Source organism: Ptiloglossa arizonensis, chromosome 6 (assembly GCF_051014685.1).
Source record: "Ptiloglossa arizonensis isolate GNS036 chromosome 6, iyPtiAriz1_principal, whole genome shotgun sequence".
NCBI classification, from domain to species: domain Eukaryota; kingdom Metazoa; phylum Arthropoda; class Insecta; order Hymenoptera; family Colletidae; genus Ptiloglossa; species Ptiloglossa arizonensis.
In genome coordinates this window covers 25,009,866-25,022,010 of record NC_135053.1, presented here as the reverse complement: position 1 = coordinate 25,022,010, position 12,145 = coordinate 25,009,866, and the positions used below count along the sequence as shown (strand labels likewise).

The window sequence follows — 12,145 nt, the reverse complement described above, 5'->3', positions numbered from 1 at the left end:
CCGATCGGTATAAAAGTGTTCGATTCGAACGAGGGTCGCGTGAAAGGGAGATGAAGCGAGCCTCGAGCACCCCGTGGTCGCGGGTAAAAATTTGGGTCTCGACGGGTCTCCGAGCTAAGCGATCGTGTTCCTGGTTCGACGTCCTTTCCATCTCGTCCGCGGCACCGAATGTGGGACGATAAAACGAGGCTCGTCCCGAAAACCAAACCGGGCGGCATCGTAAAACGCGTGTGTTCGGGGAAGGTGCATCGTTACGGAGAAGAAGGTCTTCATCGGGCCAAGGAAAAAGGTACCGTCGGTATTTATCTGGAACAAAAGTGTCCCCTTCCGTGATAAGAGCGCCGAATGCTCCTCGTAAAATTCGGTGCCTTATTTCTCGTGCTCGTAAACGGACGTTTACTCGCTGCCGCGAACCGCGATACGAATCGAGTTGCTGGTAATTGTAAGGTAAACCGAGTTCGGGTATCGCGGACCCACCTCTGGCAACGATTACGGTTCGCTTACTACTGTCGATCGATAACGAGCGAAAAGTAGACCGAATCGAATCGCTGCTACGGTAGACGAAAGACCAAAATTTCTTTCCTCGTTGGTGCATCGAGAGTAACGAGTAGTTTCGTCTAGAATGTTTCCGAGGAGGGTAGGAGGTAAAGTTTTCCGAGGGAACTGTTCGCGGTAAAGAGTAGTTTCTGCGATAAAATAAAAATACTGAAATATTAAATTCGAGGAGCAGGACGAGAGGAAGATGGTCGGCTACCGATAGTCTCCGACGGAGTGCTCGCATCGCGTAGACACATTATACGGTGTAAAATTCTTGGAAGAATTCACAGAGAAGGGTATCCGCTGTCGTCGAGTCTACGTATGAGAATTTATGCGATCGTTCCCTCCCAAAATATATCAATTTTTCCAAAGAGGGGAGGAGCAACGTTCAGACCGAAGAAGCTTATCCTCCGGCTCGGTATTATCGATCGCTCTCGACACCGACTAATTTACACCGCGTGGGTTTCCATCAAATTCTTCCTACTTGAGTCGTTCCCGGGCTATCTGATCGAATTCCGGGTCCGAAGAGAAATAAAGTTACGGCCGCTATCGGGAATCGTGATCTTCGGGTGGTCTTCCAGTCCCCAATCTCGGACAAAGAGAGCCCTCGAACAACACCCACGCGGTTCGACGGATCGAATCGTTCCACCGGGCGCTGAAAAATCGATTTCACGGTCGAGAAGGCGAGGAGAGCTCTCTAGGACGCGGTCGGTATTAATACGAAGCGGCGGCGGCGGCGGCGGCGGCGGCGGCGACTCCGCGTCCTCGGCGTCGGGGCATTCCCCGCGAGCGATAAGATCGCGCGTAGAGCGCGGTCCGCTCGTGAGAAGATGCACCGCAGGCGGAAGCGGGCTCGCGCCGCGAGCGAACCTAAATACCTATCTATCGGCCGTTAGGCGTGCACACTCGCGCGTGTTTACACGGTCTTAACATGCGCGCGCGAGCGAGCAACGACGACGAAGACGACAACGACGTCGAAGACGAAGACGAAGGCAAAGGCAAAGGCAAAGGCAAAGGCGAAGGCGAGATAAAACGCGCGGAGTGCGCGCGCGGGGTCGTGGCACCGGCGGTGCTCGACGCTCGTTTGCACACGCTTCTCCGCTCGCACCTGCACACCTTTGCGCACCTCTGCACACTTCTGCACTTGGACGAGGCGGCGGACGCGTGCACACGGCCCACCGATGATGGTATTTGATCGTCGTTCGCTTAACCGCGGCCCAGTGACCCGCATAACCCGCGCGGACCTCTTATGATCGAAGAGGTTCCCGCGTGTGTATCCCTTAACGGGACGTGGTTGGCGTTTCCGCGCTCGTCCCTCGGGATTAGCCACGAGACCGATACCGTGTCGACCGACCTACGCACGAATAACGTACCGTGGGGGCCTTCGAAACGTTCGCGGAACTTTTTCAACGGGATCGACGGACGCACGGTTTTTGCGCGATTATTTTATTCAAGGTCGACGGAATAAAGACTTTTTTGCAAACGGTACGCAGCACGAAATTACTTTCTACTTTCGAATAGACATTTTCTGGTCGGTCGGTTAGAAAAAGTTATCGACTCCAATGCCGGATCGACGCAGATGGGAATCCGAACGGTTGTCCGGTGTTCGAGATCGATCGACGCAAGAGTCCAAAGGCAGGCTCCCACGTGTCGGGTACGGTGTGCGCAGAACACCCTCGAAACGAACTCGACGCGCGCACCGTGTCCCCGAGCGCGAGTTCTTCCGACCAGCCCGTCACCTCGCTCGAGAAACCGTGGTCGCGAAGAATACGCTTCCAGCTCGGGTTACAAATTGGAAATACGGAACGCGTAGTAGTCGATTCTTCGTATTCTCGGTCGTTCGTACGTAACCCTAATTCTCTCCACCACTTTCTACTCTCCAGAGACAATAACGCGTTGCCTCCTGTTTTCGCCCCGATCGATTGTTCCTTAATAGCGTTCACCTCCGCCTACTTGGACGGGCTCCGGAGCCGGCAATTACCGGCACACTTTTTCAAACGTCGAGCCAAATCTCGGGCGAATTAATCGCGGGTCTGGTCGCTCGTTCGCTCGTCTCGGCGCGCCGCGACGTTCCACGCCTCTGGCCGACGATATTCGATCGTCGTCCACCTAACGCGGCCCAGTGACCCGAAAAACGGCAGCTTTGCTCACGAGATCGAAGAGTCGTTTCGCGGGCCCCCTCCCCCCTCTCTTTCACGAAGAAGCGGGGACGGAAACGGGCCTCTTCTTTCTCTTTCTCTTTCTCATCGGGGCCCGTGTTCCGTTCCTCGTCGATCGCTGGGAACCTCGAGGACGCCGACGACTCTGTCTCTCCTTCCAACCGTCCCATCGGCCCGGCCATTCTCCTCCTCCTCCTCCTCCTCCTCCTCCTCCTCCTCCTTCTTCTCCGGCTGCTCCCGTTAATTATTCTCGCGTACTTTTCGCTCGCCGGCACGTCCGAGCGCAACGACGAATCATTAATCACGCGTGACACGCCCGTACCGGCCGATCTAATTATCGAACCGAACGAGCACCGTGGATCCCCTCGACGAGGGTGCCTCCAAGGGTAACGCTTCGATCGACAGGTGAGACGATCTCGACGGAGACTCGATTTTTCCAGCGTGGAAAATCACCGAACGACTACCCGTGTCGCAGGAAAAAGATGCTTTCTCGCGGGAACGAGTTCTCTCTTTTCGGTGGAGGTTTCCACACGGAATGTGCGGTTCAGGGTTGTCGAGAGAAGGGAGAAGTCGATGGGGAAACAATGTCCGTCAGCGCGTTTGCATTTCCGCGTAATTACCGCGCGAACGTTCGTTTCGAGCTCGATCGGAGCTAAATGGTCCTCGTGGAATTCATTTCCATTTTACGTGTACACCTTGTTTCGACGCAAAGTAATCACACCCCTGGTAAGAGTTTTCGTTCCGCTCGAACCGTACTCGCAAATTACCTCACCGTGGAATGTCAAGATCGGACACGTGAAGGCGACACGTGACGGAGAATTGCTCGTCGACGTTAGAAAACGGTCCGCGCGTGCCGCTCGTAGGTGAAATTATGACACGAGGAGGTTCGAGGAGCCTTGTCGACGAATTCTAGAAAATAGTCTCGAATTGGGCGGGAATCGTCGTTGATTTTCCGAGATATCACCGCGCGTACGAAGTGTGGGAACGTCGTTACGGAAACATCGTACATCACGATGTCCGCGAGGCAATAAAATCTGGGCAATAAAACGAGGGTCGGTCTTTATCTCGATCTTCTATTAATAAATGATTCGTGCGCGGTTAGAAGGCGGCGTTTATTGTGGGAACGCGGCGAACGTAAAATAGAAGCTAGACTGTCGTTTATTCGAGCGTTTTACGTGCAATCTACGACGCTGTTCATAAATAACCGGAGCCCCGGCGCTGTCGGCCAACGGAACAGCTGTAACCGTTCTTAATTATTTAACGAATCCGAGCAGACGCTAATTACTCACTGTCCCGTCGCGTTACATTTTGCAACCGTGTATCGGGGAGGCGGTAACGCGTTTTGCGCGCTCTGAAATCGTAACCGTGCCCCGGTGCGCGTATTTCAACGTCGAGAGCTACCACCGGCCCGGATCGAAAACTGAATTCGAGCTCGAATCGCCGAGCGTGTGTCCCTTCGCGTGGGAATTCCACGCTCGAAATTCCTCGTTACGCGGCGACGTTGCTCGAGGGGGCAGTCGACGTTGTTTCGATCGAGTTATTTAATCGGAAAGGTCGGGTCAAGGTCGTAATAAAGATCGCGAGAAGGTCGTTGGGGGATCGTGTTTTTACATAAAATACTCGTTACGCGTTAATCGAGTCGAGGTAACCCGACACGAACGAACTCAATTAAAACGGAGCACACCCTGCCTTCTTGCGAAACACCGTGAGTTTTGCGTCTCGATTTCGCGCGCAATTGTTCGGAATCGGCGAAAGGTGAAATCGTTTGTTATTTCGTACTTTTCTATGATTTTTTATGCGACGACTCGACGAGCAAGGTACTCTTTAAGGCAAACGTTCGGTTCGCGAAGAGAGTGTGGAGCAAAAAAGAAATGAAACGCGCAAATAGGTGCCGTTTCTAAACCCAAGGACAGTTTCGCTAACAGGTGATTCGTTCTAATTGCAGGTGCTGTCCTGGTTGTGCAAAAAGGGCGAGGACATCCTGTCGAAACACGCGCAACACGCGGCGACGAATCTGACGTCGGCGCGGCTTCACGAGAGGGAATTCGAGAAGTTCTATTTCACGTCGATGGTGAGTAACGCTATCCCCGCGGCTGGATAATGGAATCGAAAGCAGGGACGAATCGGCCCATATATGCTCCGAGAGATTTCACTTTTTTCACGTCTCATTGAGCCTTTCGTCACGCTTCGATACGGAAGAAATTCCGTCCGAGAGGCGGCCGGAATGACCGAAAGATAATAAAAGGCCTCTTTGTGAGCCGCGGAGACGCACAGCTGCAAGGACTCTCGACGATTTCGCAAACTTCCCTCGACTATCGTACGGAGCGACGCTCGAAGAAACCGAGCGTACCGCTACGACCGGAGAAAAAAATTCAGCGATATCGGTCCCGCCTTCGAAATTACCTCCCGATACACCGAACGCGATTAGAAACGCGACTATTCGTCGTTCGATAGATCCGATCGAAGATAGAGATTTAATTTGGCCCGATTCGACGATCGTGTACGTAACGATGACTCTCGTGTTTCGTTGGAACGTACGCGACTGGATCGCGCCTACCGAGTTCCTAATACGTAACCGAGATTTACGTGCGCGGTCTAATTCCACGCGCGAAGACTCGCATTTCCTGTTACCAATTCCTAGCACGCGAACACGCACGGGGAAGAAGTTTTACAACGATCCGTAGATCGGTACTGTTTTACCGACCGGTCTGTTCCGTCGGTAACGAGTCGCTCGAATTTACTTCCTCGTACAGTACACTCTCGTCGGTAAAACGATACCTCGACGTGTCGAGACGCGTATCGGATTTACTTTTAAATCGAAGCCCGAATAAAAAAACAAACCCGACGATTCGAATCGTTTTTCGATAGATCTCGATCGCGGAAGATCGGTAAGTCGATTTCCCAGTTGCGTGGCGCCACCTGGTGACCCAAGCTCCAAGTAGCGCGCTGCACTACCGACCGGGTCGCGCCGCGTAAATTGAAACGGTTCGTAAAGTCCACGAGCTCGACGATCGCGGCAATTATTTTTCTCCCGTGACTGGAGCCGACTGTTCCAACGGTCGAAATCTCGTCTACGGGGACTGCAATCGGCGGCTCCGATCGCGGCCGTTGATCCGAACCCGCGAACCTCGCCGGTAAGTTTTGCAATTAGAGACGTATCTATACGGGGGAGTCGATTAGCGTTACCCAGGGGAACCCTAAGTGGATACCGATGTCTGGTGTTATCAATCGATCGTGCAATTCTCTGTCCAGCGACCTGGCTTCCCGTTCTCTGATAACGGGACGCGACAACGTGACCTCCGCTTTCAGCGTTTTCCGTTTTCCCGATAGGAAATCGCGAAACTACGGAGGAACCTTGGATCGCAATTAACCAGATATCCCGGAGGATGATTTGCGATTGCGTACTCGTCGTCGCTTATCGGTGAAACGCGTGTCGGTCGAATGGCGTTGAGCTAGTCCGAAAGTGGCAAGATTCGTCGCTTCTTGCAACCGTTGGCTTTCCAACGAGGACTCTGTACTTTGGGAGTCCAACTGAGCATTCAACGTCCAGAGTATCAACTGTGATTCGACAAGTCAATTCTTAAAGCTTTGATCGAAGATCCACGGACGACTGATCGTTTGACGTAAAATCTCTCCAACATTTCTAATCAAAGGGACTACTCCTGTGCTTTGACCAGGAGACGATCGACATCGAGAGTTTCGAAAATAGTTTCTTGGTCGTTCTCAATCGTCTTTCTTGTCAAAATATTTATCGCGGGGAACGAAGATTCGTTTCTCCGATTTTTGGAACGCGACGAACCCCCTCTGGAACGATTGTTGCCGCGTCACTCGAACGATCCAGCGAGAAGAAAAAAGAAAAAAAAAAAAGAAAACTACGAATCTCGATCGTCGAGCAGGACGTTAATCATTCGAGTAGCGCCCGCGTCAATTATCTGCGCGTTGGATCGTTATCCAAAGTACATGGACGGTTTTTGCGCCACGGTCGGCCCAATGACCCCCATCGTGGTGCCCTACCCCACGCGCGCTGTCATAATTGTCAACGAGGAACGAGGGAACCGATTATTTGGGTCGGCCCAACGGAACCGTGGATGTATCGCCCGATTTATTATTAAACGATCGGAGTCGCGGCGCGGCGCATCGAGCGAACCCGATATTTGGAGCATCCAGTTAATTGCCGACGTCCGGCTAAAGAGCGTATCAATCGAAATGATCGTAAATTAATTCGACGATAAAGGTACCGGTGGAGTCGACCGGTCGGGTGGATGAAAATAAGATTCTTTTTGCCCGAGGATCCTGGCTACTCCCCCCCGTTCGGTCCAGATACATCTGTTCGAAGTCGGACTTTTCGAAATTCACTTACATCGCCGTTCCTCGTCAGGGGTTTAACCCCCGAATCGATTCACAATAGACGCGTCGCACAAATTACGGTACTCCGCGCAGAGTCAATTCCATTCAAAAGCAACAGAGAGGGGGAAATCGTTGTACCGAGATAGGCGATAAAGTGCCCGTTGGACTTTAATCACCGGCTAGCGAATTCGACCGCGTAATAGTTTATTACGAACGAATTCGATAATTTCGATAAACACTTTCGCTCGAGCACACTTCGCCGAACGTGTGTTCTAAATACGAACACGAATAACTCACCTCGCGTACATCGCGCAATTGTACAAAAGATGTCTCGATTTTTGTAGTTTAACTTCATCGAGTCACGGTTTACCTTTCCAAGAGCGCCGATTAAAATACTCGTACCGAATATTACATCGTAACCGATACAGTAGAGCGAACGTGCCCGATGTACAAAAGAAGAACAATCTCCGTCCTCCCCTTCGGTAATATCAATTATCGTGCAATCTCTCTGGCGGCCGAACGGTTAACCGTTTCTTTCTCGCTGTAACGAGTTTCCGAATTTTATCGTCCCGATGTTAACGTTGCGTCGGAAGGCGGACCTCCCGCTGAACCGACAACGATAAAACCGGCGAAAAAATGTCTACGGTAGACGGTTCTTCCGCGTCTCGTGCTGCGTTCTTTTTTTTTCCATTCGGTCGGCCACAAATTCGACCGCGCTCGGTCCCACCGAGGTTTCGAAGCTGCTAATTCTCGCGATGATTACCGCGCCGAGCGTTAACCGGGTTCACCGTACCTCTCGATCAACGAACGTGCAGCTTTTTGCCACCGACCGTTTCCACCGACGATTCCTCCGGCGTTCACGGGTCTGCTCTCGCTTTCCGCGAGCGCGCGAATTTCTCCGAGATTCTTCGGGTGAAAGAGAAGCGCTAATTGTCCAGCGACGCGACACTCGGGCTAGGCGCACACGCGCGTGTCATCGAGAGGGGAACGCTCGGTACGCTGGAAATTCCGGAATTTTCAACGAAAGACATTTTTCGCGAGGAAACCAACGACGGATAGAATTGCATTTTTCTGCCACGTTTGCACGCGTTCCGAGCAGTTGTACGAACCTTTTCGCGTTCGTATACACTGGATCGTTCGATCAGTTTTGACGGTTGACATTGTGAAAAATATTGGGTTGTTTGGAAAGTGATTTCGTTTTCCAAAATGGAGGATATATAGTTTAATAAAATGTTTATACATTCTAAAAAAGTTGTGTTTTGTTTCTACCAAAAAAAACGAAATGACTTTCCGAAGAATCTAATACTATGATGCACTTTGGACAACTGTAAATGCACAAACGAGTCGACGGATTTAGGTGAAACTTTATACGTGTTCATTGAACAGTAGTACCGTCTTTAGAAAAATAAAACGACGAACCTGATAGCCCCGTTTCTTATGGAACGACGAAAGTTATCGAGCAACCTATTACATAATTTAGCAAGCGTGCCTCGAGAAGTGCAATCGCATCGCCTTGATGCGTTTACATTAATCATACTCGCCGGAAATATAAATGGAAAAGAAACGATCGAATCGTAAGACACGAATGCACGTGAACGATTTAATCGACGATCGCGATCGAATTTGGGAAAGTATTTGAAAGAACGCGAGTGGAAAAATACTTGTCCAGCTATCGCGTAAATTTATCGATCGAGATCCGCTACTCGCGATCACGGTTTTATTTTTATCGTACGACGACCGATGAAGATGTCTTTAAATTTTCACCCGAGCATCCGACACGTCGGAACAATTAATCGTTGCAATAAACCGGGGCTCACGCTGCGCAGCGTCAGTCCGCGCACGATGCGCGCTTAACCTTATACGGAGCGTACACGTTACGATTTATCGTACGATAAATCGTACGATTTGTTCGATACGTACCGTTTCTACCATAATCGTAACGCACGCGGGGTTGTCGTACGATAAGTCGTGCGACGAGTCGATACGATCGCGGTTTAAAAAATACGACCGATCGAAAGGACGGACGTTGTCGCGTTTTTCTTTTATTCTTATCGGCTCGCGAGAGAAAGAAAACGGGAACGTCCGTCGTTTCGAGATTCGTTCGATTCCGATTGGAGCTCGTTTGGACACGAGCGATTTTTCACGCGCGTAAATAACGGAAACTGGTGCAAAATCGCGCGAGAAAACAACCGGTCGATATGAACGTCGGTTGCAATTGGTCGTACGACCGATCTAACCGTGATAATTTGTAACGCGTGGCTCTCGTTATCGTTCGTTTTTCTCTTCTTTTTTTTTTTTCGCTCGAGGAGCCCTGTTCTGTACTCGTGGTAGGCCACTATCGTAAAGGTCGACGCTTCCGCAAAGTACGAACCGTTGTCGCGCGCCGGAAAACGCCACTGTGTCGAAGAAATCGTCGTAGCTAGCGAGCGGAATCGTTGGACGTAGCGTTCTGGTAACCCAATTACGCGACGGAGGAGGCGACGCGTCCGTGGCGTGAATAAAAACGAGGCGTCCACGGGGGCCTCTTAATGGGACGCTCCGTGAAATCACGGCCGTCGTTTCTTCCCAGAAGGAAATACCACGCGGCCGAAAACGAGCCGCATTCCGTCATGCGGCATGCCGATTCTCGCGAATACCGAGCGGAATTCCGCGCCGATCGATCGTGAAAGTGGTGAACGGTTCTCTTGATACTCGATAGAGAAATCCGAACCGAGACCCGCGTTGCGTTTCCTTCGAGTTTCCTCGTCTTTCGGCCAATCGGTAACACTAACGATTTTTCCTTTCTTTCCATCCGCGAGGAAATTGTTCACCTTAAGATCCATCTATAACTGCGCAGCGTTTCGAGAATGTATCGATAACGGACGGATACGACACTTTCCTTCCGTACCTATTAGCATCTCGTTCAGAGGAATACCAGAAGCCTCGAAAGGTGTTGCATTTCGAAGTTTCTATTTGTTCGTTACTCTTCCTAAAACTTTCGAAAGCAGACGCAACGATTTCGATCGACGATGCGGTAACTTTGAGCGCGCTGTTCGCGCGAAATTCGCTCGTTATTGGATCAGGCTGCGAAAATTGAAGAAAACGTACGTCAAATCGGAACCTGTTACAATTCTATTCTCGTTTCCCGGGTTCTCGCGTAATTTTCCTTCCAAAAGATTCCCATTGACAGACTCAACTTTCCACTGTATCGCTCCTCGATATCAGCGCGCGAACACCGCTCGCGGAACGGTGTTGCGAGGCGCTATATCCGGTCGACGCGTGTCACGAATCGCGATCGGGAAATCGTTTCGAAAACCCGATTGCAACATCCGCGAATCGGCACAAGGCGGTCATGCTCGTTAGCCTCGTCGTATTATTCGCCGCTCGAGGCCCGGGAAATTACGAATCGTGTTCCCGGCTCGAGCAAAATTCACTCCGAACGAACCGGCGACGGTTTCATTCGGGCGCACGTTCCTGCAACGTTTCTAATTAGCCGATAAACATGGAAATATGCGCCAGACCGCGTTCATTGTATATGGTAATTGGAACGTATCAAATTTTAATCGATTCTCCAAGAATTGGATTTCCACCATTTTTTTTTTCCTTTTTTTCCAATGACCAGTCATTTTTCTCGGAACGAACAAACATTCTAATCGACGTTGACCTACGACCACTAGTGCCTGTACTACACGGACGGGCAGAATTTTATTCTATTTTTCAAGCCATAGATTTAACCATAAATTTGGACAATTTCAAAGCAAGCGGTGATTCATCGAACGAAAGTAATTTCTTTCTTTTTGAATCGATTAATTCGCGCGCACCGCGTTTACGCTCGTAGATAAAAATTATTGCCAACACCCTATTTTCCCCTATACGAGCTCGTACAGTTGTCTCGGAAAATCGATAAAGTTCTCTCTGTATTCAAATTATAAAATATTCCGTCCCGGTCGCGATGAACGATCACCGGGGAATTCAATTGGCTACCTTATCTAAGAACGAGCTCGCAGTCGTGAAATCGGGGGTTGCGTCTCGTCGTTCCCCAAATTTTATTAGCTCGACCCTCCCGATACTTCGCGGCGGTCGTTTGGTTGCGTGAAAGGACCTAATCGCCTAATCGGGCTTAGTTTCGCGGGCAACGCCCACCTAAAACTCGATAGATTCGTTCCGGGGTGGATCGAGATACCCTCTCGAAACGCAACATCTGTCGTTCGACCAGGTTCCTGGCCTTTCGAGACGTCGAAGAAACGATTCGAACGTTCTCGTTAGAGTTACATTCTAGGGGCTCTTTGCATACAGAATGGACCGATAACAATTAAGTCGAATAGCTCGGGAAACGTGGAAGTAGGAGGCAAATTTGTACGATGGATCTTGAAATGTAATATTTCGATGAATTTTAAAGACGGTAATGCATAAATACATCTTAAGCGAAGCCGCGGTGATATCAATTCGAACGATTTACATTTAAAATTCGATCGTTCGATAAAATTTAATATATTTCTAATCGTAACAGTCGACTTTTAAATTAGCGATCGTTTTACCAAAAAATTAATTTTCTCTACTTAACTTGCACTTATTTCGTACAATTAAAAATTACTTCGCGAATCCAGTTAACCGTACTTGTACGGCAAACGCGAGGCCAATTTGCAACGATATCGTTTTGCACCGAGGCGGAATCGCTTCCGGGATTTGTAGGTCACCGGTATTTCGTTTAATTCGCGAATTTTCCTCCCACTCGCCCACCAAAGAGAACAATTTAATCTCGACGAAGGGTTTGGTTCGGCACGCTGTCTTGCACGCTTCGAACGAATCATCGATGAGATTCCTTTTTGTCCGGTCACGTAAGAACACGCTTTCTGCGAAACGTACTCTTACGCAATGGATGTATAAATTGTATTGTGTCGTTACAGTCCCGTCTTATCCATTGAGCACAATAGGCACGGCCATCTAGAACGTACAATACTTTTGTTGGCCTGTAAAATACTGTCTATACGTTCGGTTAAGTACCTCGAATCCTTACGTAATCGCCATGATTCGTTAAAACTGCGTACGACGCAAAATGCGAATAAACGAGCGGAACAAATTCCAGCTTCTCGATTCCAAAGAAAGCAAAATTATTACGGAGA

At 50.0% G+C, this 12,145-nt stretch overlaps 1 protein-coding gene across 7 annotated transcripts in view; it reads left to right on the top strand.

Annotated features, from left to right (window-relative positions):
• LOC143148316 (uncharacterized) overlaps positions 1–12,145 on the top strand; it is a 360,338-nt gene that overhangs the window by 288,581 nt on the left and 59,612 nt on the right. For all 7 annotated transcript variants that reach the window (XM_076314556.1, XM_076314557.1, XM_076314561.1 and 4 more), the window contains exon 13: positions 4,642–4,767. In XM_076314556.1, the coding sequence (XP_076170671.1) occupies positions 4,642–4,767 (126 nt within the window). The remainder of the gene's footprint in view (positions 1–4,641; positions 4,768–12,145) is intronic.